The sequence below is a fragment of the Trachemys scripta genome, chromosome 1 (genome assembly GCF_013100865.1).
Source record: "Trachemys scripta elegans isolate TJP31775 chromosome 1, CAS_Tse_1.0, whole genome shotgun sequence".
NCBI classification, from domain to species: Eukaryota; Metazoa; Chordata; order Testudines; family Emydidae; genus Trachemys; species Trachemys scripta.
In genome coordinates, this window is record NC_048298.1 from 299,219,754 (window position 1) to 299,246,072 (window position 26,319).

General features: G+C 42.1%; 1 protein-coding gene across 1 annotated transcript in view; it reads right to left on the bottom strand.

Moving 5' to 3' along the window:
* The window catches only part of FRY (FRY microtubule binding protein), a 305,106-nt gene that overhangs the window by 154,795 nt on the left and 123,992 nt on the right, over positions 1-26,319 (bottom strand). Inside the window, exons 12-18 of the mRNA XM_034778453.1 lie at positions 22,832-22,935; positions 22,210-22,318; positions 21,144-21,230; positions 14,628-14,799; positions 12,897-13,029; positions 7,273-7,380; positions 2,188-2,443 (exon numbers count right to left, since the gene is read on the bottom strand). Of these exons, the coding sequence (XP_034634344.1) occupies positions 2,188-2,443; positions 7,273-7,380; positions 12,897-13,029; positions 14,628-14,799; positions 21,144-21,230; positions 22,210-22,318; positions 22,832-22,935 (969 nt within the window). The remainder of the gene's footprint in view (positions 1-2,187; positions 2,444-7,272; positions 7,381-12,896; positions 13,030-14,627; positions 14,800-21,143; positions 21,231-22,209; positions 22,319-22,831; positions 22,936-26,319) is intronic.

The following is a 26,319-nucleotide window of genomic DNA, read 5'->3' on the forward strand; positions in this document are numbered from 1 at the left end:
AGTCCCCGCCCCCTCCCCTGCTTCCCGCGAACATTTGATTCGTGGGAAGCCTGAAGCAGGCAGCAGGTAAGCTGTGGGGTGGGGTGGGGGGAGGAGGCACGGCCCAGTCTGGCCCCCCCAACCAAGCGGCTCCCTCTGGCGGCCGGCCCCGGGCCCCACACCCAAGGCCCCGCACCGCCGGCCCCGCACCCGCCCCCGGCTGAGCACCCCCAGCCCAACACCGCCAACCCCGGCCCAGCACCGCCGGCCCCTCCCTATTTTCCTGAACATGTTCGGCTTTTTGGGATTTCCCCCCGGACGGGGATTTGAGGCCCAAAAAGCTGGACATGTCCGGGAAAATCCGGACGTATGGTAACCTTACCCAGTGCCTAATCTGTTACTGCTGGAAACCCAGCTCTGACAACTAGAGTACCTACTGGGTAGATGGGATAGTTTTCAGCAAGAAGAAATGTTCAATGCTTAAACATGCCTGGGGTGGGGGTTTTGCTGGAACTAATCACCTCGCTCCCCATCCCTTGAATTGACCAATGTGGCAGCTAAGGGAAGTGAAGCTCCACTCCATTGTCCATAGCCCCAGCCACCCTTATAACTGCAAGATCCCCATTTTCATTCTGGGCAGGAACAGAAGATAGGAAGGGGTACAATTGCTTTTCAGATGCTGGCTCAAGATTAGCAATGAGCATTTCCACATGTAGGATCAAGTCCTTACAGCAGATAATTAAATAATTGTGTTAATCTCAGTGCTGACGATGACAAGCATCACGAGTCAGCCCCCCGCAAATCATAATATTGATAAAAAATAAGACCAAAATAAACGGAGGAGGATGTCTTTTTAGTTGTCTTCAGGTTTTTGAGCCTTTAAGGTGCACTCAGGTCATGTTTTCAAGTTTTCTTCCCCAACTATATGGTCTAGAAACTTAATTTCATTCTTAAATGAAAGCTGAGATTCTCATGTAATCACGGGACTCCAAAAGCTGGGGCTTTCAGAAAAAATGAATATTGCAAGACTCAATAAAATCATGAGAGTTGGCATCATCGGGAAGCATAGTGATCTCTTCTAAAAACACATTGGGTCTATATAGTATTATTGATTCAACATAATCTACAGTGATATTTCATGACATAGGTGTTAATATGGTGCTATTACACGAGAAATACATGACAAAGATAGAGTGAGAGATATTGGAAAGCGTGGCCAAATCTTTTAGACGTTGACAGATCATTTAGGGAATACAAACAAAAAAGTTATTGAAAATTTCTGTTAAAAGCAAATGGTTTGTTCAGTTTCTTGCTCAGCTGATTTTCAAAAAGTGCTGATCACCCACCCACTGTTGAAAATTAAGCCCTTTTACAGTATCTCAATTTGGGCACTTAAAATATTGAGACACCTAAATTCACTTTTGAAAATCTTGGCTATAAATGCTTATTTATCCAAACAAAATGTCAAATTTTAGAAAGTTTGAAGGGTAAAACAGCCCCACCTCTTTTATATGTTTTTGTTAACAAGCCTATTCTGGTTTGACATACATTCTCCGATGTTGCTGCACTACAATGACATGTACTATGCTGCAAAGGGTAACAGCTGTTCTAGGTACACTTAATCCTGCCTCAGCATGGGTGGATGGACTAGTAGATAACCTGTAGGTCCCTTCCAGCCAGAGGTGAAAGTAAGCTGATACATCCCAGTACGGCGTACCGGCAAGAGCTGGTGCGCCGTACCAGGGTGGCCCGGCTTCCCCAGGAGGCAATTTAAAGGGCCTGGGATTCCCAGCAGCGGCTCTGGACCCTTTAAACTGCTGCCGGAGCCCCCACTGCTGCTGCTACCCCGACAGGGAAGGGGGAGGGCACTTACCAGTACAGGGCAGGCCGGGGCTGGCTCTGACCGCCCCATCCCCGCCCCTTCCGCCCGAGGCCCCGCCCCTTCCGAGGGACAGAGACGGCCCCAACCCAGCCCTGTACCGGTAAGTCCCTATTTCTACTTTCACCCCTGCTTCCAGCCCTACATTTCTATGCTTCTATGAGACAGCTGAACCAACTGTTTTATAGAAAAAAATCTAACAGCAGTGAATTTGCTGGGATACAACTTGAGTAAATAAGGCATACATAAAACAGAACACTATCCAGGAAAAGTTAAATAGCATCATAAATGGGTATAACTATTGGAATGCAGTTCTCTTTTATTCATACCTCTGATGATCTGCTTTTTGTCTGTTCACTGGATTTTCCTGGAGTGTGTATTACAAGTTTCCATTGTGTAAGCAACTGTAGCAGCAACTTCAGGGAAGTATCAAGAAGAGTGTGATGCATATCATTCACTTCACGTAGTAGGAAGTTAGTAAAACCAAAGAGCACATCCTCTCTCCAGTCAACAAAGTCAACAAGTAGACCCTGAAGAGAATTTTGTGCAATGTGCCGAAGTTCATCATCCATGTGAATAGAGAGTCTGCATGTTAAAATAAAAGTGACACTAAAAATGTAAACACCATTAAATGGTGTAATTGAGCAAAGTATAAATTAACACTGACAGAAATTCCCCAAAGTTAATGTAAAATTTCATAAAACGATTCAAGCTTTTATTGTTATTGACCACAATCACCATCATCAAAATTTTATAGAAATTAAAAAAGATACTAAAGAGCAACTTTATGAGCAACTTATTTTTTTCACCTACAAGAGCATGTTTCAAGATAGTTGAAATATGGCAACTTTGCAGTTTCTCAGAACAAAGAATACTGCTGACTTGATCACTTATGAGATCAAAAGACTTTCACGATAATGCATGCACCTCAGATTTTTTTTTTACTTCCAAGATAAAATCAAACAAACAAACAATCAAAAATCTCCCATGTGCCCATAGAACATTTAAAATGAACCTTCAACTCAGAAAAAGCAAATTATAGTTACTTGAGAGAGGAACTTTAAATTAAATTAAAAATTCCTAACTAGAACACAAACATTGTCTCATACTTTCATTTCTTCTGGGAAATAGAAATAGAAACCACAAGCTCCATGATACTCTCAATTTTTTAAGAACTAGAAGTCTATCCCCCCCCAAGTATCTTCTAAGGAACTGGCATTTTAGATCCCATTTTCTCTCTTTTATTTTCTCTGTTTCTAGATTTGCACCTCATTTGTGCCCTTTTCTGATGGACAGCAATCCATGTTTCCTCTTTAGAACAAAATGAGAAAGTCACTTCATAGCTTGTAGCTGGGCAGAATGAAACACTTAAAGATCAATACGCTCAGCACATTTTTAAGTTTGTCACTTCCACAGTGTACTAAGTCTTCATTAACCAAAAGTTGGTAATATTGATGGATGGGTTAGCATCCACTTTCCAAGTATTTAAATGTAGTTGTCCCTGAATGAGAAATGAGGATATATTTGTGAATAATTAGAGAAAAATCTAGAGGGACCCTAATAATATGCAGTGGGCCAAATTCTTTTCCGTTAAAATTGTACAATGTAGTAAAATTGAGAGAAGAATTTGGTTCAGTGTGTGTAAAAGTGAAGTTAATTGACTCCAACCAGTCTGAAATTCTTCATAGGCAGGTCAAAGACTGTTTTATTCTATGCAAGGAAAGTCTAATTGCCATGGAACTTCACCAACAGAGAACATGACTCCAAAATGGATTGCTATGCTTCATGATCCTGTGGTGGGACAGGTTTCTACCCCAGTCAGCAAAGGGCGAAAGAGCTCCTCTCAGTAACTGTGAGGCCTGCCAAACCTGAGATGGGCAGCTTCTTAAAAGGGAGGGTCCAAGCCCAGTGCAGGGTGGCACTCAGAGGGAAGCAAAACTAGAGCACAGAGCCGGGGGGACACAGAGGGACCATCTTTAATTCATTATTCTTCTTTTGTTAGGGCCCAGGGCACTCAGCCTGGGCAACCTCAGACATACAGGGGATTATGAACCCATTCCCCCTTCACAGAGACTATTGACCTTCTGCCTTGTGAGGGAAAGCAAGGGTGAGCCCGGACTGTTTTGTGGCCTGCAGGACTATTTTGTTTCCCTTTTATATTTTGAACGGCTGTTATGCCCAGAAGGGAGAGAGCTGCCTCCCTCAAACTTCCAGTCAGAGGCCCGCACCCAACATTCCAAAACAGAGCTACAGCAAGATTTACAGCCAGGAAAAGAACATCTGGGATGAGAGAGGTGCCCACCCTCGCCTCTAGAGGTATAACCTGTGAAATAGCCACATGAAATTCTTAACAGATTGGGAATTACTGTGTTTCTTTGGCACTAAAGGAAGGCAATTTATCACCTTCTCCTCTGGACACTAGGGCCTTGGCTACACTGGCACTGTACAGCGCTGCAACTTGCTGCGCTCAGGGGTGTGAAAACGCCCCCCCCTCCCCCCGAGCGCAGCAAGTGCAGCACTGTAAAGCGCCAGTGTAATCAGCGCCTGCAGCACTGCACGCTCGCTCGCAGCACTGCAAGCTATTCCCCTCAGAGAGGTGGAGTACTTGCAGCGCTGCGAGGGAGCTCTCGCAGCGCTGGCGGCACGGCAGCGCTGTGAATCCCCAAGTGTAGCCAAGGCCTAAAGATCACAAAACCAAGCAATAAGCTCAGGTTATGACTGAGTCATTCATAAAATGACTCTTCCTAAGTGACACATGGAGGTAGTGGAAAACAAAATACAGACTAAAACTGCCTCCAAGCTCAAGTTACTGTATAAATGCATTGGACAACATTATCAAGAGAGATTAAAATTAAACCTAGTATAAAACCATAGCTCTGTAATATTATGGTAGTGGAGTCAGTAGAATGGACATGAATTGGATGAGTTACCATGGCTGCATTAAGAATTTCTCCTTATTACTCAATGTAAGACTTTATGAGAAGAACTCTTTCTGGTAAATAATTTGGCTTGGCAAAGTCATTTTTAGGATGAAGCAGATGAGGTGATGTCAAAAAAATATAAAGACAAGTCATCCTGTAGTATATTGGTGGTAGTAAGTACTTTGGTTTCTCACAATTCTTACTGAGCAAGAAAGATCACCAAAGCCAGTAAATATTCACTTGTTTGCACTTCAGACCCTTAAATCTAAAACCTACCTTGGGGATTTGTAATAAATGGATCCAGTGGGCAGCAAAAGGCAGAATATGAGCTTGACATCTGCTTTGCTGCTCATAATTTGGATACAGCTGTCTTGGAAGAAAACCTAGTTTTTGAGTTACAGATTCTTTCTGGGATTTGCCAAAAGACACATCTGTTCTAAGGATGAAAATTCAAACTAAAATGTGGGTAAAAGAATCTGTTAAGCCAGAGATGTTGTTTAATCTTGAGAAAGAAAAACGCATTAATAGCTTTTTGTCCAAACATCAGAGCTCACACAGACCACTACTGAAAGGTGGCCCAGGACTCTGGATTTCTCTTTTCAAAAGGATTATAGTTAGGAAAGGTAGAATCCCCAAAACTTGAGATTCCAGTATGGATTTTAGTCACAAAATGTGATGAATCCTGAACCTGAAGTGAGAAAATATTGTAGCATATTATGCAGCATCTCCAGACCAGCAAAGTCGGAGCCCTTGGGATGCAGCATGGGTGGCAGGAGAAGACCGGTGTGAGGGAAATAGCCCATATTTGAATTGCGACTGGGAAAACTTTCATTGTTTTATAGTGAATGCGCTTTATTCTGATAAAGATGTAAAAACAACTTTGTGTCTTTAGGTTAAAGGTCATTGGAGTAGTTCATAAACTTCCATCTAGATTAGACCCTCATGTTACTTCCCTAGCTGCCTTTCAAGGAAGCAACAACTGCCATAGGCCCATCAGAGAATGATGAATGAGTGCATGTGCTGACAAGTCATTACTAAGCTACTAAAATATTAAGCATGGGCCCCACATCCATTATCCCAGATGGAAGCTGGTACCACAGCACAAGGGAGTTGGACAGAATCAACTATCTTTAAACCTCTGACCCCAAGACTCCACCCTGTACAGTTTAGACACAACCTAGGACATGGCCCAAATTGGTTAGTCACTTATCTGATAACAATGGTGGCCACAATGACTTGCTTTGTCACAGTAATCCAATAATAATTCCATTTTAAGGGAATATGTTGAAATCACTTAGCAAAGGTACCCTGACACCAGAATTGAGATATAATGGCAAAGGGTTCTGTGCTGAAAGTTCTTTGCTATCATCATCTGTTATCATAACTGTCGTACAACTGAATCTTCTCAGACTTGCATTATGTCACTGCTATGATATCTATGAGCCCACCTCCATTGTATAGATGACGTGCCTTAATCCCCCTCCTTCATGATAGTGACACTGTATCCAGACAAATCAGATGTAAGGACCCCAGCTCTGGGAGACCCAAGCACTCCTGCCTCTCTATTTTTTCTCTTTTAATTAAAAATAATTATGATTAGGCTTGGAAAGATTAGGTTTTTACTGGTAAAATGTCAGTAAATGTCAATTTCACTGTACACTCACAAACTGATGTAAAAATATTTCCAACAATAATAATCGAAATTTACAGATAGGCAAAGTAAGAAAAATGCTGCTTGAGAACTTAGAGTTTGATTTAAGGATACTTATTTTGTATATTTTGACATGTGATGTTGACTATTTGTGTTTTAACAGTTATAAAGCTTTACATTTTTGAATTTTAACTTCTACTGTCATAAGATAATTATTATCTGACACCTCATTCTTTGACACCCCTCCATAACTGTGAAAATTTAAACAAATAAAAATTGAAGAAAATGCTTAAAAAAATAAACATTGATATTATCTGTCAAAATGATAAAAAAATAAAAATAAAATTTTGCTAAGTCTGGTTACGATGTACTAGTAAGAAGAAGGTGAAAACACACCATCTCTAGTACATTATGTTTTGCCAAGTTGATGTGTAGGATTCATAATCCAAAACTGAATTTTAAAAGTTTGTTTTCCCATTACTGTAAAAATGAATCCTCTCTTCTCTTGTTTACCATACTATTATGGTAAAAATAGTGAGAATTATATATACATCATATTACAAAAAAATAGTTTGTTTTCAAAGGGCTACCAAGGGGGTGAATCTATGTGCTGATCCACAGCATGAAAAACATCTTAAGAAAACACATTTGCTTCTGTATCACATTTGGGGTCTTAGGCATAATGCCTCCTCTGTGATAATGCTGCTCAGGTCAGTTGAAGCTTAAGCTTTAATAACAGATGATTTTGTACATCTATGTCCCTCTAAGAAATAATTACACAGACTGGTGCTCAGTTTCATTCTATTCCTGCTGATCAATCTTTTCAGTGTTTACACACTTACCTTGCCAGCAAGTCGATCAACTCAAGTTTTGACATTCCATCAGGAAGCAATCGAGGAATAGCAGCAACACATGTTCTGAAAAGATCGATTTTTGGTTTCCTCTCACCACTGAAAATTTGAAATAAAGTTTATGGATCACTGGAAGCTGACCAAACTTTAGAAATAAACATGTTCGAGGATCTATAGTTTTGCTAAAATGTGATGGAAGAGATATAAAACATCTAAAAAAATGTATCTGCCTGAGTGCCAGACCACTGGTAAGGTCCTTTTTTAATTTAAAAAAAAAAAATTAATTTAATGGCAAAAAGTCTAAGCACTAACAATATAACAACAAGGAAACTTCTCTTAAATAAATGACTGGCTTTAGCTGTTCTTGCACAAAAGACTACCAAAACATTTGCTTATTTTTGTGGCCTTACTGTAAAACATATTATTTACCTAGCCACAGTACAGTATTTAAGAAGGCCCACATAATACACACATTAAAGCACCAGATTCTGGCCTTCTTTATGGCACTGGCAGGGAGGACACCTCACACCACCCGCAGAGCACTTAGGAATTTGGAAGTGGGGAGAGAGGGGGCGGCACAGCTAGCGGCCAGAGCACCTATGTTGATCCCCAGCTGATGTAACAACCTCTTGGAGGCTGTTACCAGCTGGTACAATTTATAGCAACCCTAAGTCTGCTCTAAATTGTGCAATGGCCAAACTGCTTCCTGGCAGCCCTGAGGATTGGGTGAGCATAAAGCTCTGTGAGAACCAAGGCCAGGGCCAAAATCTTGAAATTTCTTAACATCAGGCTAAGTTTCAACCAATGATTATCTTAATGACAGATATTGCAACAAGCATGGCTTCTAGTTGTGCCACTTCCTATGATCATTACACTGTGAGAATGCAGGAGTAGAATAGAAATCCTTCCTATAGTCTCCAAAAAATGATCATTAATTTGACTATTTTTATCAAATCTTTTGCTATTTGGCTATCTGACATTAGTAACCCATATAAATAAGCTAACCAAAGTACACTATTTTAACAGGCATGGTCTTTCACACAATTAATTATTTGTATTGCAATAGCACCCGGAGGCCCCAACCAAGTTCAGTACCTCACTGTGGTAGGTACTCTACAAAAATGTATAATAAGGGAGAGACTCTGTCTTGAAAATCTTACAGTCTAAACAGACAAAGGATGGGATGGGAAACCAAGGCACAGAGAATTGATGAGACTTTCCCAAAGTCATAGAACCCAGCTCTCCAGAGTTCCAGTCCAGTACCCTCTCTAGACTACATAGGGTATTAAATTTGGATATCTTATTCTCATGCTAAATAACATAGATGACATGAATTTAGAAACACTTAAGACTAGAGAACATCACCGTTTTAATGCATTCTTGAAACTATTAATGTTACAGGTACAAACACAGTCTATATTTATTATAATGTGAAGATGTGAATTTAATGGTAGTTTTGTGGCCCTACTTGGCAGCCATTATTTCTCAGCACATTTTCATACATTCATCAGCTTGAATTTGGACTGTCAAAAATAACAAATCCAAATGAATGTTCAATGTACTCTGCTTCCACTGTACAATGCATGAATATTATTTTTCACGATGAATTACTTAATAATATCTGTACCTTAAAGTGTATCTCAACTGAATAGATTCTCATTATGAAAATCTGAATTTACTTGTGAAGTGCATTGAGATCACTTATGAAAAGCATGATGTAAGAGCTAGGCATTGTTATTATCTCTAAACTATAACTTTTCATGTGAGAATTTAATGATCTAATCCTTGTGATCTGTCCTAGTACTTCATTAATATCAATACCACTAGAAGACGAAATTTGCAGGGCTTCTAGGCAAACAAAGCAGGTTCAGTATTAGACATTTAATTAGTATACAATTCTTTACTAGCAGTCACTAGGGCTAATAGTTTGTGCGTTGAGTGGAAGCTTGTGAACTAACAGTTCAAGAAGAAACCTCTATAATGGTAGATGTGAAAATATTTATAAATATTATGTCTCTAGGTTGTTCCAGTAGTTTAGCAACTGTTCAGAGCACTCCTATGGGAGGATCCAAATCCGACAAGACTTCATGTTCAGACATTATCTGGGCTAGTGAGGGTTCTGTGGACATAACATGCAAGATTTTACTAAGGAATGGCTGACATAGCTCTGCAGTGATCTCTTTGATTGAATCAGGAACCCATATGATGAATTCTGGATGAAGTTGCTTCCACCTGTTTTCAGCTGGAAGGACAGTGTTTGCATGTTGAGGGTGGGAAATTAAAGCAGAATAGAAAGGAATTTTTTTTTTAAGTCTACAAAAATTATTACAGTAATTGTAAAAAAATGTGTATACTGTATGCAGTTTTGGCATATGATGGCTTTGAGTGCAGTGCAAAGATTGGTAGACCCCTGCATGGATGCAAAATTTGTATCCGCATCTGATCTCTGATCTGCAAAGATGATCCGTGGATGTGGATATCCAGGGATATAAGTGGATATCTGCAGATTTGCAGGGATCTAGATATAAAATTTGGATCTGCATCCATCCACGATCTGCAAATATAAAGCAGATACCCACAGATTTGCAAGCTCTAGCAATCGAAGGCTCTGCAAACATTTAGGAACTGTGAGAGAGGTTTTAATGATTTTGTTCAGTTTCGGGAGAGAGAGGGCCTGTCCACACTTTGGCCAATTCTGGAGGACTGGGTACTTCAGTACATGGTGTCAGTGGCAAGCCAGGGGCTGGCGTCATCAACCATCTCCACTTTCCTATTGGGACTTACATTTGTCAGTAGGCTGAATGGTTACCAAGATGCTTGTGGCGGGATTTCAGGTGGGAGGTTTATAGTGGGGGTAGTTATCAAGCACTGGCCCCAAAGACGACCCACGTTGCCCCATCACTGTTAATACACTTAAGGTTTTGGTGAAAATTCCTGATCTTATATGTTGTTGTGAACAAGAGGCAACCTTAGTCAGGGCGGCATTCCTGGTAGAATTTTTGGGGGCTTTTAGGATCAGCAAATTAGTGCCTGGGCCATGGAGGGACACTTTGGGAAGGGCTTTGGAATTCAGGCATTTACATTGTGAGGATGATTAGCTATCTTAACATTGAGGATGTCAAAGATATATTTGGGAGACCGGGGTCAATCCATTATACTGTAGGATGGTGGCGAGCTGAGAATCTGCCCTGTGGGGGCCATGAGGGCATATACTGCAATAAGACCAAATAAAGATGGGCCCCTCTTTATTCACAGTGACGGAAGCCCCCTCACAACATTCCAGTCTGTTATAGTTTTAAGATGGGGCTGATGATGTGGGGCTTCCAACTCATAAATTTGTTTCCTATTCATTTCGGATCAGGGTGGCTACAGCGACGGTGCAGCTGGGTCTGGGGGCAAAGACAATTCAGGCAATTGGGCGCTGGCATTCTAATGAATACAGGATGCATGTGAAACCCCAGGTTGGGAATCAGAAATAATTTTGCTTATGTTTCCATTTCAGACAATTGCAGATAGGTCAGGCAGCCAGTGGGGAACATAAGAGCGGCCATATTGAGTCAGAGCAAAGGTCCATCTAGTCCCGTATCCTGTCTTCTGATAGTGGCCAATGCCAGGTGCCCCAAAGGGAATGAACAGAACAGGTGTGGATCTGTGGGCACAATATTGTGTATACAGTGCACAGGTTGGCTTCCAGGTTGACAGGAGGTTCACAGCTCAGCCTCAGTGGTGAAGCAATCCAGAGATAGCATGGCAGGAGGGGCATGATACGGCACTAGTGGATGCCCCTTGTATACTCTGGTGACCGGATGTGACTGTACTTCACCTTGGGGAAAATGATTTGGGAAAGTGAAAGGGGTAGACTTGATGTTCAGAAACAAGAAGGACTTGGTACAGATCCTATACATTTTCCCAGGAGTAAAAATTATTTACTTATTCAGGGAGGATGGGGTCCACCTATCTCACTGGAGAGCTGATCTATATTTGGCTGACATTAAAGAAGGGCTCAGTAAATACCTGGCTAAATATGGGGAGGAGGCAGTCAAGCAAATTACTGGCACCTCCTTGCAGCAGATGTCCAGTGCAGGTACTTCATATGTTGGTCAGATAAAATGGATTAGTCAAGGATTTAAAGGAGGCATTCTTTAAAGGAGCAGAGAAAGAGGGGTTGGGGCTCCCATGACTAGCATGGCAGGGAGTCAAACCATCTCCCCTTTTTTCCCCCCCTCTTAACAAGAGACATAGTATGTCTGCCTGGGCTGGAAAAAAAGTGTGTGTGTCAAGACCTTTATTTTTTCCTAAAAAGCTTGGACACTCAAAATGCTTTGAAATGGCTGTAAGCACTGAAGAGCATTATGGGTATCGCGATATGAAAAAACATACCAAGCATAATACTTTGATGCTGAAATAGCATTATTATTATTTACATAGTAACATTAGTGTGCATGATGTTTAATAGAAATAAAAGATGACAAGGTTCCTGACCAGAAGAGCTTACAATCTAATTTAGACTAACAGAGCAATGGGAACCAACAAAGGAGGACAGAAGAAAGGCAGCTACAACACAAAGATTATTCACAGCTGTAACAACAGCTGGATTTCAGCCAATTAGTGGAGTTGATTGGGTATTCATTGTACTGCTGGTAAGTTGGCCATTTTGTCTGACAAACCTATTAAAAATCCACAACAGTCCAGTTGCCTCTCTACTGCCATATTCTCCAATGGCCTCCTTCCCTACAAGGGACAAGCCTCCCTTAAAGGGCTGGCTCTCTGATTGTACAAGAACTCGCTCTGTCCCTTCCACAACAAGGATGGGCAACGTCTGTCCAATGATCTGGCTCCTCTTTCCATCAAGGCAGTTCTCTGCAAGGGGCCGCCCTGCTTCCTTCATCACATGACACCTCAGACTGCTCTGTATCTAGTAAAAATCCCTTTCCCATAGAACACTCAACAGAGAACTTGTTCAATGACTCATACTGGATGTATTTATGAATGCACCAGTGAAGAAATGCTCCTTTTAACCCTCTTAAATTTGAGGCCATCACCACAAGATGACTTGGGACTGTAATGAAGGTTTGATTTTTCACTGGTGTTATGGACATTGAGGGGAAATTTCAAAACTTCTTTACTATTAACTGCAGTTCTCAAAATTTACTGCCACCATTTTGAAGTTCAGTGATGGCAGAAATATTAGCAACAGTGGTCTGAGTCATTCCTTTGCATACTCTGCTGATAGGCCTGCACTGTGGACACTGATGCTTTTTACACTACCTTCCCATTCCTAAAATTCTGAGGTAAATTTTGGCTGCTTTGGGGGAGTAAATCCAATTCCCAAAATTACCACATGCATGCAAATAAATACTCAAATCCAAAAAAACAAAGCTATATTTTCTGATGACAAGAGGGGGTGACATCACTGACCATTCCTGCTGTTCCCACAAATGGTGGATTTCACAAAAGGCACTAAGTGTATGCTTTAGCAAACTGTACTTGTTACACTCTGTCCCTATGATAGCTAAGACAAAACTTGAGACTGGTTGGAAAAAATAAAGCAAAAGTTCCTTTTGAGTTTTTTTTCAATCATACAGGATTTTGCTTTACTTTTATTTAACACTCACGTGATCATGTCTTCAGGTTCCTTGTTTAACATCTGTATGTTAGTTAGCATCATACATCGTCCGACTTCTTTATCAAGATGTCTTAGTATGTTGTCCACAGCTTTTCTTACTTGAGAATAATACAATGACATACCTGTAAAATATATATTTCAATTTTTAAAGAACATAATATTAATAGAGATTCAGGCATTTTGAAGAAGGGCGAGCTTATTCCAGTAGTGCTACAAGAAGTAAAACAACACTAAGTTTTAACTATGATGTAACCTATTACCTCAACTACTACATCCTGATTCAGAGCCAGATCAGCCATCCTCTCTCATGGTGAGTAGTACCTTACTCTGAGAGTAGTCCCAATGATTTGGACTACTTATGGAGAAAGATACTAACACAGCCTTAGTAGCTTAGTAACTGAAATCTGGCTGTAAGTGGTTAAATGGAAACTGAATTTTGTATAATTCTAGTCCACGTCCTGAAAAGCTTTATTATATATTTAGCCACCCTCTGAGACTTTGAGAGCTTTAAAAAAAACTGACAAAAATAAAGGTTTTGAGCAAGCAGCTAGTCTTAAAATTAACACAAAAATTGGATTTGAACTAGCTCTCAAAATACTCTTTTGGTATGAAAAATTAGGTCATGCTGTTTTGTATTAAATACAATATTAGTTTCATGCTGTGATACACTAGCCAATGGAAATCAGATAATTTTAAAGTAGATATAATTTTCACAATTAAAAATGTAAACCTCAAAACATAACGCTTCCTACTTTTATCCTATTAGGCTGAGCTTTTCAAAGAATCCCAAGGAAACTTTATATAAATCACCACCAATCAAGAAGTATTTCTTAATCTGCTTTTCTCTAACCATTTCACTTTTTAGCAGATAAAGCCAGTGTAGGTTCAGAACTCTGAAATGACCTCAACATTCAACTTCTTCATATGCTCTAAATCCCCTGGTAGAGTAGGAAACATAAGAATAAGTAATCTACCATGATTTTATATTACATTGAACATGAATAATTGACTCTCCATTTCATTTCAGAATTAGAATTCTGTTTATAAAAACAATGAATGCAGCCTCACTAAGTGGAAACCAGACTGGTGCTAAATATTTTGCTGAAAACTATAGTAACAAGAAATAAATTAGTAACAAGAATTCAATCCTGCAGACTTTTACTACTAGCTGCAGAGCTTACTAACACGAGTAGTAATTGAAATAAATATGATTAGCACTAATATCTAGTAGTAATTGTTTATAGGATTGGGCCTTACATTTTTATGGTTTTTAGTATCATGATTATATACTATAGTACACAAAAGTCTTTTTCATTGGTGGGGAATTATACTGTACTTGCACTTAAAAGTTTCTTCCAGTACTTAAAATATAGATACTCTACAACTGATAGTGTTTCTCAAACTGGTGGATACATGTGGAGTACAAACACTGTATTTCAATTACTAGCAGGGAAACTGAATAAACAAATATTCAGCATTCAGAAGATTTATCGATTTACCTACATACTCAATGAATTATGAAATATATCCCAATAAGCTTAAATTTAAGAAAATAGAATTAATCAGTCAAAAGGATATATTTCACTGAAAATAGATGATAAATAAAAATACAATTAAATACATATCTATATTACAATTTTCTATATATTCACTTAGGAGTATTGTACATGGTTACACTGGTCATTATAAGTTGTCACATTATTACATGCCAGTTACTGACCTATCATTTTAGCTTCCTCCTCTGTGAGAGTTTTGCTTAGGTAAGTTTTCTTCACTCTTAGAGTGTTTCCAGAGGGAAGGACAGCTCCAGTAACTGGCATTGGAGGTTCACCATCTTTTTGCTGCAAGCTATCAGCAATCACCAAGAAAGCTCTCAGACCAATATTCATTCTCTGTAAAGTTCAAAATGTGAATGAATAGCATAATCAAATAATTACCACCCTTTTCACATTTCAAAAATCACATTAATCAGAAATAAAATTTTGCTATACCAAATCGGAATAAATTAATTTACAGAGATATTTCCCTCTGCCAAAATCTGAACAGAATAAAATAATGTTTCTACTCAACTACATTAAATGTTAGCACATATATCTATGTCTATAATGCAAACTTCATACAGTTGTGGCAATTACAAAAAATCTATGGTATAACCATTCAACAATATTTCCTACAGTGCATCATATCTTGTATTAAATAAGGCTAAAATAAAAAACGGTTACTCACCTTCTCGTAACTGTTGTTCTTTGAAATGTGTTGTTCATGTCCATTCCAATCAGGTGTGCACGTGCTGCGTGCACGACAGCCGGAAGATTTCCCCCCTAGCAATATCAGTAGGGTTGTCTGGGCATCCCTGGAGTCGCGCCTATATAGCACCTGCCAATAGGGCAATATAGGGCCCTGCCAACCCGACCTCCCCTCAGTTCCTTCTTGCTGGGGACTCTGACAGAGTGGTAGAGGGGAGGGTATTGGAATGGACATGAACAACACATCTTGAAGAACAACAGTTACGATAAGGTGAGTAACGATTTTTTCTTCTTCGAGTGCTTGTTCATGTCAATTCCAATCAGGTGAATCACAAGCCAAAGTTCAGGAGGCAGGGTTGGAGTCATCCATTGATTGTAGTACCACTCTATCAAAGGCCACGTTGTCTCTGGCCTGCTGGGTGATTGCATAATGTGTGGTGGAACTGCGTATGGAGGACAACGTCGCTGCCCTGCATATTTCCTGAGTAGGAACCTGAGCCAGGAAAGTGGCTGAAAAGGCCTGCGCCCTGGTGGAGTGTGCGGTGATTGGAGGGGCAAGCACCACTGCCAGGTTGTAGCACTCTCGGATGCATGACGAAATCCACAACAAAATTCATTGAGAGGAGACTGGAAGACCTTTTATCCTTTCTGCCACAGCCACAAACAGTTGAATGGACTTCAGGAACAGTTTCATTCTTTCAATGTAAACAGCTAATGTTCTGCAGATGTCCAATGAGTGAAGCCTCTGCTCCCTGCCGCTCGAGTGTGGTTTAGAATAGAAGACTGGGAGGAAGATGTCCTGGTTGACATGAAACTGGGAGACAACCTTCAGGAGGAATGCAGGATGTGGCCTGAGCTGAATCTTGTCCTTATAGAACACCATTTAAGGGCGCTCTGATGTTAGGGCCTTGAGCTTGGACACCCTCCTGGCTGAGGTTATCGCTACCAGAAATGCCACCTTCTATGACAGGTAAAGCAGGGAACAAGTCGCCAGTGGTTTGAAGGGTGGCCCCATCAATTTGGACAGGACCAGACTGAGATCCCAGGCCGGGACTGGCTGCCTGACATGCGGGTATAGCCTGTCAATACCTTTCAGGAAACGGCTGACCATAGGGTTGATGAAGATTGACTGGCCCTCCGCGCCTAGATGGAAGGCAGAGATGGCGGCCAAGTGAACCTTTATTGATGACATGGACAGCCCCTGCTGCTTGAGATGGAGATAGTCTAATATAAGTGGCACAGAGACAAGCGTCAGAAATGAACGGTGCTGTGCCGACCAGACTGAAAATCTCTTCCACTTGGCAAGGTACGTAGCCCTGGTAGAAGGCTTCCGACTGCCTAGGATGACTCATCTAACCTGGTCCGAGCCAAAGAGCTCCGCCGGATTCAGTCACGGAGCTTCCACGCTGTGAAGTGCAGTGGCTCGAGGTTTGGGTGTTGGAGACGGCTGTGGTCCTGAGTTAGTAAGTCCGGGAAGAGCGGCAAAGTGACTACAGCATTTGCAAGAGCGATGTGTACCAGTGCTGGCGGGGCCAGGCTGGAGCTATCAATATCACCGAAGCTTGCTCCCTCCGTACCTTGAGGAGCACCTTGTGAACGAGTGGTATGGGTGGAAACACGTATAGGAGATGGCCTCCCCACGGGAGGAGGAACACATCTGCAATGGAGACCGGGCTGTGATTCAGGAAGGAGCAAAACTTCTGGCACTTCCTGTTGCGTCGTGTGGTGAACAGGTCTATCTGGGGAAAACCCCTGAGTTCGCAATGTCCGGGCAAAGGGACCACTCATGGCCTTGGAACAACCTGCTGAGATAGTCCTCCAACTCATTCTATACTCCAGAGAGGTACAATGCTTGCAGGTGTATCGAATGCTCTACATAGAACTCCCACAGCATGAGGGTTTCCTGGCACAGGGGAGAGGAGCGTGCACCCCCCAACTTGTTGATATAGAACATCGCCGTGGTGTTGTCTGTCATAACTGATACACATCTCCCTGTTAAGTGGGCTCGGAAAGTCTGACACACCAGGAATACTGCTCTCAGCTCTCTGACGTGGAGAATGAGTTCCGCCTGAGACCAGAGGCCTTGTGTTCTGAGGTCTCCCAAATGTGTTTCCCAGTCCATAACTGACGCATCTGTCACTAGGAAGAGAGACGGCTGAGGGCTGGTAGTATGGGCTCCCACACATACTACCTGTGGGTCAAGCCACCACTGGAGGGCATCGAGGATGAGCGAGGTAGAGTCACAACCCGGTCCAAACTGTCCCGAGCCGGCCGATACAGAGAGGTTAGCCACAATTGGAGAGGCCGGAGTCTGAGCCTGGTGTGTTGCACCACAAAGGTACAAGCGGCCGTGTGTCCTAGAAGTTTCAGGCAATTCCTTGCTGTGGTGGTGGGGAACTGCGTGAGACCTCTTATGATGTCGCCGAGGGACCGAAACCTTGCTTCCAGGAGGTATGCCCTGGCTTGTGTCAACTCCAGTACTTCCCCTAACTCTATCTTCTGAACCGGGGAGAGCGTTGATTTCCCCTCGTTCAAAAGGAGGCCCAGTTTGTCAAATGTTGTTCTTATGAAGTCGACTTGTGCCTCCATTTGAGATCTGGTGCGGCCCTTGATGAGCCAGTCATCCAGGTATGGGAACACCTGTACCTGCCACCTGCGCAGAAACGGGGCCATTACTGCCATGCACTTAGTGAACATGTGAGGTGCTGCTGACAGGCTGAAAGGGAGGACTGTGAAATGGTAGTGGGTGCTGCTCACCACAATCCTGAGGTATTTTCTGTGGGACGGAGTTATTGCTATGTGAAAGTACGTGTCCTTCAAGTCGAGGGCAGCATACCAGTCTCCTGGATCTAATGATGGGATGATGGAGGCCAAAGAGACCACATGGAACTTGAGCTTCTTCATGAACTTGTTGAGTTCTTGCAGGTCTAGGATGGGCTTGAGCCCACCTTTGGCTTTTGGTATTAGGAAATACCGGGAATAGAAACCCTTACCCTTCTGCTCCTGAGGAAACTCTTCCACTGCCCCAGTGGAAGGAGCGAGTGCACCTCCTGTATAAGGAGTTGCTTGTGAGAAGGGTCCCTGAAGAGGGACTGGGAAGGGGGGTGGAAGGGCAGGAGGGCACAGAATTGAATGGAGTATCCCCTCTTTGCTGTGCGGACCACCCAGCAGTCCAAAGTGATACAGGACCATGCACGGTAGAAGGGGGACAGTCAAGACAAAAAGGTAAGGCGGGGTAGATCCAGTTCTTGACCTGGTGTGCGGTCCTCGACCACACCTTCAAAAGGCTAGTTTGGGGCTCAAAGATGGCTTGGGTTGGCCAGAGCTCTGACTTGAGGATGGGTGTGGCCTTTTCCTGTCACCCCGATTCCTCCTCCAGGAACCAACCTGTCGGTTTTGTTGGTAAAACTGCTGAGGAGGCTGCAGCCTGAAGTACCTGCACTGTGTAGTGGGGATGTGTATGCCCAGGTACTTGAGGGTGGCTCTTGAGTCTTTTAAACTGTGCAGTATCCTGTCTGTCTTTTCAGAGAAAAGGGCCTGACTTTCAAAGGGTAGGTCTTGGATGGTCTCTTGGACTTTGTAAGGAAGCCCAGAGACCTTGAGCCAAGAGGACCTTCTCATGGCCATCTCTGTAGCCATGGTTCGGGCTGCTGTGTCGGCACGCCTGCAAGGAGGCCTAGAAATGAGTTTGTCTTCCTCCACCAAGGCATTAAATTTGGAGCGGGAGTCTGGTGGCAATAGCTTGGCAAACTTGTCCATTGCTCCACAGGTGTTAAAGGAGTACCGACGAATGATGGCCTGTTGGTTTAAAATGCAGAGCTCCAAACCACTGGTGGAGTAGACTTTTCTCCCGAACAAGTCCAACTTTTTCGCCTCCTGATTTTTAGGGGAGGGTCCCTGAAACCCCTGACGCTCCCTTTAGTTTGCAGCATCCACCACCAAAGAGTTGGGTGGAGGGTGGGAATAGAGATGCTCATATCCCCTTGAGGGGATGAAATAGCATCTCTCTTTTCTCTTCGCTGTAGGGGGCAAAGAGGCCGGCGTCTGCCACAAAGTTATTATGGTCTCAGTTATAGTTCTGATGAGTGGCAGCGCAATGTGCGAGGGACCAGAGGGGGTGAGGATATCCACCCTGGGAACAGCATCTTCTACCAGCTCCTCTGCCTGAATCCCCAGGTTCTGGGCCACCTTGCACAACAACTGTTGCAGGACCCTGCTATCTTCCAAGGCGGAGTCCATTGACGTGCCCACAACAGCCTCATCTGGGGAGGAGGAGGCCGAGAGCACCAGCACATGGCCTTGGTCACTGCCCTCAGCCCCAAGACGGTCACGTTGTCCATTGGGCTGCTATAACGCGCTGGTGTCGCAGTTCCCAGTGCCGAGGAGGACAGTGCCGAGATGGTCGTCGGTGCCATGGTGCTTGCCGGTGCCAGGGTGGAGGAATGAGCGGCAGGCAGAGGTATCGGTGGCGTCTCTGGTGCCAGCTGCTGTGTGGGGGTGAAGGATGCCAACATGACCAACGCCGACCTGGATCTCAATGCCTGGCTCTGACGCTGGGCTTGATGATAGGCCCAGGGAGTCCAAAAGAGCCACTGAGCTGGTGGTTGCCATTGAGGTGGCCACGGCGCTAGAGGAGGATGGTGGTGTTGCCAAGATCTAGACCTCCTGCTGCTGGACCTATCTGACTAATAGGACTCTGCCTCAGACTCCGAGGTCTCCAAAATGGAAGACCACAGAGGAGCGGTAATGGGTCGTGCCGACGAGCAGTGTCGGGCCCCTGGGGATTGGTGCAGTCCCCCCATGTGGGCAGCCGGCACCAGGGAGTGGCGTTGTCAAGATGGGGAGCGGTGCAACATCATCTCCGGCTTGCCCCTAGATGGGATAGGTGGCTGGGTTATGACCAGTGCCTCATCCCACCTTGGAGAAGGCAGTGCTGTGAAGTGAAAAAGGTCCTGTGCCACCTCAAAAGTCTCTGCAGAGGAGGGGAGTTGAATATTCCGGCCATGACAGTCCGGAGAATGGTAGTGGGCCTGACTTGACTGGACCCCCCTGAGAGGTGCTGGGCCCAATGTAGGCTGGATGGGCTGAGGCCTCCCTGTCACTGGTTTCTAAGGCTTAGGATGGGGAGAGCGCCCTCTCTCCTGCCTCTTTTTCTTCTGGAGCACCGTGGATGAAGACCGGTGGCTACCAAAAGTCTTATACTTGGCACCCGGTGTCAGGAGTCCTTAGCCTCCTTCCTTGGTACCGGCTTGCATGCTGTCGGTGCCAGTGTGCTGCGCACAGAGGAGGCACTCGGCACGGGCTCCGCCGACTCTGGGTCGGACGGAATGCTGCCTCCATGAGAACAATTCTAAGTCTCTGCTCACGATCCTTAAGGTTCCTCGGCTGAAACCCTTTGCAAATGCAGCACTTGTCCCTTTGGTGACTCTCATCAGGGCATGTCAAACAAGAAGTGTACGAGTCGCTCCTTGGCATCAATTTACCCCACAGACTTCATCGGTTTGAATCCCGGCGACCGAGGCATACCCTGGTGCTGAGGGACGAAACGGGGGGAGAGGGGGGAGGGGAGGGAGTAGGAGGAACCCTGCAACGGAAACTTAGAGAAACTACTTACACTGCTAATACTACTAACTAAGAATCTAACTGTATAGAAATGACAGTGGGACACTTCTAGAGGCGCTTGCAGAAGTAAGAGCAAGGGACGTTCCAGCCATCACTGGCAGTAAGAAGGAACTGAGGGATGGTTGGGTTGGCAGGGCGCTATATTGGGCGCCATGTAGGCGCGACTCCAGGGGGTGCCAAGGACGACTCTATGGATACTGCCAGGGGAAAAATCTTCCGGCTGTCGTGCATAGCACGCGCACACCTGATTGGAATTGACATGAACAAGCGCGTGAAGAAGAATATAAATTATTCTGAGCAATCAAAATTGAAGCTGAACATAATGCAATAAATACATATTTCATAAAAAGTGTGCATATATGTCATACCTCTGGATTGAGACTGAAAGCTTTTGCTGGTTTTCCAACACAAAGAAAGTCAAAGATAATTTCTTTCATTGCAAAATCTAAACGTTCCTAAAATGGAAAAAATTGTTACAAATCATATGAAATTGCTTCTTTTGTTAAAGGCAATAGAAATATTGAAGCAGGATGTCATCAGGATTTATTTAAATTTATTTAGGATCAGATTTTCAAAAGTGCACAGCACCCACAACTTGTTCCAGACTTTCAGTAGAGCTCAGCTCCTATTCCAACTCCTATCTAAATAGAAGTTGCTGAGTATTGAGCACTTTTGAAAATCTGGCCATTTAATTTAGGTACCTAAATGAGCGACTTTAAAAGTCTCTTTTTTAATTATTTAAATTTCACTTGAGCAATTGTAGTACTAATGTGCTATTTTATAAAACAAAAGTCTATTCACAGATGCAAAGCATCTAAAATTCAGCGAAACATTTAAGTATATGCTTAAGTGCATCCCCACTTAGCAAAGTATTTAAGCGAGGGCTTAATTTTAAGCACACATGTAAGTGTTTTGCTAAATGCAGGGCTGCCCAGAGGATTCAGGGGGCCTGGGGCAAAGCAATTTTGGGGGCCCCTTCCATAAAAAGAATTTGCAATACTATAGAATACTACATTCTTGTGGGGGCCCCTGTGGGGCCCGGGGTAAATTGCCCCACTTGCCCCCCCCCGGGTGGCTCTGGCTAAATGGGGATGGTTTGCTGAACTGGAGCCACAAAGGAGACTAGCCTTCCATTGATGAGTGCAGAATTTATGTGGTAAACTCCCATTAATACCACATAACATTTTGTGTGTCAGTCCCTGGTGCATTAAAATGGCATTACTGGACCTGATCCAGTCACTTTCCCTTGTTCTACACCAGTGTGACTTCACTATCATTTCTAGCCTAATCCACATCCACAATTTACCATTGCCTAGGAGAAGGCTATCAATAGTGAGGGATAAATAAAGTGACACAATACCGAGTTTATTCTGCCATTAATAATTTATTAGGAAAATAAATTATTCATTACTTGGACACAGTTCTTTTCCATACCTGTGCAATGAACTGTATAATTTTCACAAAGATGTTTAGAGGCATATCCCTTGGCACCACACCACGGGACCCTTTTGGGAATAGCGTTGTGACAATGGTTATAAGTCGACTAAGAAAAGAAAAAAGCAAGCATCAGCACAGTTCCATTCCTTGCAGATGAGTGGCAGATGTATCTTCTTGTTTAATTATCCCAAATTCTGTCTGGAAATCTCATTTAGAAAGCCTCAAGTATGGAAAGGCTTTTCCAGATTAAAAGGTACAATAGTACCTTGCTCTGTTTCTTTGTTTCTACATTTGACTGAGCTATTGCTATTTTGTTATTGTGCTGCAAGCATCCGCAATCCTGCCAATAACACACTTCTCTTTCTAGTTCCACTATTTCCAGAAGCAAAGAGTGAGTCTGTCTATATTCCGGCTCTTCCAAAAGCAAAAGCTTTTGGTATAGTAATTGCAAAAAGCAGGAGAAAAATTGTTAAATGTCACAAAAAGGAACATTTTATTGTGCACATTTGACAGCAGGATCTCTTCTAGGTCAAGGACACACAGTGGAGCCACTGGACTTCTACAATGGAAACATCCACAGCAAAGGGGCCTGGTTACAATTACAACTGCAAAACTTTACCTCTGGGTAGCTGTATTGCTTTCACATTTAATTCTAATCATGTAAACCCACAGTAGTCTGTACAGAGACTCCAGTGCAACTCGAGCCATTTTGGGGTCCTTGTTCTAGAAGAAAAACACAAGCAAACAGTAGATTTCAGCCAGTTAAGTCTTAACTCTACAAATCCTTCTAATTTTTTCTTGGAGCACAATCTATAAAGGAAGTTTGGGCAGCATATCCACTCTTAGTGCATGCCAAGATTTATAGCTTTGGTACTGAGCATCACAAAAAGATGTGGAAACACACAGCTACTTGATGCCCAAATATAGTACTGGCACACAGAAAAACATATAAAATTATCATTGTACAGTATTTAATCTTAAAATTTGTTTAAAACTTATTTCTAAATGACCCATCTTTTAAAATACTATTAAAGATTTCAGACATCCTAAGTGCCTGTGTTAGCATAAAACAGATGAGATACAGTGCAATTAAGAATCACTATGGAAACCAATCCTATTAAAATCTAGACAAAAATTTCATCTTCAATTAAGCTGTCGGATGTTTTTTAATACAAATCTTATTCCATTTTTATGCACTGATATTAAGCATATACCCAATAAATTTATTATATACTACACACATTTAAAAATGACAAAATTTAAACTTAGATAGAATGACCAGTTGGACTGGGTAACATTTGAGGCTGAGAACAACATCTGTGTTGGTTTTTTTCAAAAGAGTTTGAACCAGTAAAGTCTCTTGTTTCCCCTTCATCTGGTGTGCTGCTCAGTTGTTTTAGCCTTTAGGTACCTAACTGAGATTCTGTCCACCATGTGCTTCTATCACACAGCCTTTGGCTGAAATAATGGTCACAGATCCCTCTCTGTCTTCTACAGATGGCTCCTAGTCATTGGTCCATTTAATTGCCAATCTACTGGTCCCTCCCTTGAGCTACCCTCAAAGTCTGCAGACTAGTATAGTATTTGTATTAGGACCAAACCAGAAGTGGCTGTTAGCAAAGGCACATAAATTATGAGAAATACTAGGTTTGATTATATTTTCAAGCTTTATCATTATTACTAATAAAAATCCACATTGAATATTACTTGAAATTAATACTTAACTTGAACTCTGAAATTATAACAGGTATATTTAGTATTCATAAAGCACTTTACATAGTCAACATGTTGTACAAATATTATCTGAAATGGTTTGAATTAGGACTGTCGATTAATCGCAGTTAACTCACAATTAACTCAAAAAAAATTAATTGCGATTAAAAAAGTTAATTGTGATTAAATCGCACTGTTAAACAATAAAATACCAATTGAAATTTATTAAATATTTTTGGATGTTTTTCTACATTTTCAAACATATCGATTTCTCTTACAACACAGAATACAAAGCGTACAGTGCTCATTTTATATATTTTTTTATTACAAATATTTGCACTGTAAAAATGATAGATAAAAGAAATAGTATTTTTCAATGTACCTCATACAAGTACTGTAGTGCAATCTTTATCATGAAAGTATAATTTACAAATGTAAATTTTTTTTGGTTACATAACTGCACTCAAAAACAAAACAATGTAAAACTTTAGAGTATACGAGTCCACTCAGTCCTACTTCTTTTTTAGCCAATCGCTAAGACAAACAAGCTTGTTTACATTTACGGGAGATACTGCTGCCTGCTTCTTATCTACAATGTCACCTGAAATGAGAACATGCGTTCGCATGGCACTTTTGTAGTCAGCTTTGCAAGGTATTTACATGCCAGATATGCTAAACATTAGTGTGCCCCTTCATACTTCAGCCACCATTCCGGAGGACATGCTTCCATGCTGATGATGTTCGTTAAAAAACATAATGCGTTAATTAAATTTGTGACTGAACTCCTTTGGGGAGAATTGTATGTCCCCTGCTCTGTTTTACCCGCATTCTGCCATATATTTCATGTTATAGCAGTCTCGGATGATGACCCAGCACATGTTGTTTGATTTACGAACACTATTACTGCAGATCTGACAAAACGCAAAGAAGGTACCAATGTGAGATTTCTAAAAATAGCTATAGCACTCGACCCAAGGTTTAAGAATCTGAACTGCCTTCCAAAATCTGAGAGGGACGAGGTGTAGAGCATGCTTTCGGAAGTCTTAAAAGAGCACCACTCCGATGCTGGGAACCATCAGCGATTGGTTGAAGTAGGACTGAGTGGAGTTGTAGGCTCTGAATTTTACATTGTTTTATTTTTGAATGTAATTATTTTTTTGTACATAATTCGACATTTGTAAATTCAACTTTCATGATAAAGAGATTGCATGACAGTACTTGTATTAGGTGAACTGAAATATACTATTTCTTTTGTTTTTTACAAAGCAAAGATTTGTATTCAAAAATAAATAGAAAGTGAGTACACTTTGTATTCTGTGTTGTAATTGAAATCAATATATTTGAAAATGTAGAAAACATCCAAAAATATTTAAATAAATGGTATTCTATTATTATTTAACAGTGCAATTAATCATGCAATTAATCATGTGATTAATTGTGTGATCAATTTTTTTAATCACTTGACAGCCCTAGTTTGAATAAAATTTTATACTGAAAATTATTCACCATAAATTTAATTTAAAGTCATTACTAAATTCTATATCAGGTTATAAATGGTAACATGTTTTCAAATATATTACAGAAGACACAAAGCAAATTATTTTTGTATTGGGTTACTTGCAGATTAAAAGTGTAGAGATACAGGCATCTACACTCTATATTATCATTAGCAAATCACATTTTAAAATAAAACAGCTCCTCTACATCCATAATCTGAATAGCTGTCTTCAGTAATATTGAACAGCCTCCCAGCTGTGAGACAGTTTTGGTGGAGCTCCTAGGAATGACTTTCTTAAATAACAGAATTGGAAAGAAACAGGGTTGTGCTTCCACCAGGGGAGGGCCAGGTCCCTGGGCCTGGCCAGGCTATGTTTGGACAGAAAAAGGGAGGAAGAAGGTGACTAAGGGCTTGTCTACATTACCCGCCGGATTGACGGGCAGTGATCGATCCAGCGGGGGTCGGTTTATTGCATCTAGTCTAGATGCGATAAATTGACTGCTGAGCGCTCTCCCGTCAACTCCGGTACTCCACCAGGGCGAGAGACACAGGCAGAGTTGATGGGAGAGCGTCAGCTGTTAACTTACCACAGTGAAGACACCGTGGTAAGTAGATCTAAGTATGTTGACTTCAGCTACGTTATTCATGTAGCTGAAGTTGCGTAACTTAGATCAATCTCCCCCGCACCCCGCAGTGTAGACCAGGCCTTAGTCACTTTTCAGCATCTAACATAATTTTGGCCTTGATCCAGCAAAACACGTAGGCAAATGAGTAAGTTTTATTGACCTCTGTTGTACTACTCACCATTCTCAAAGTTAAGCATGTAGACCCTTAATACTTGCAGTTTGTCCTACAGTTCCTTCTGTCCCAGAGGGGAGGAGGAGAGAATAAAAACA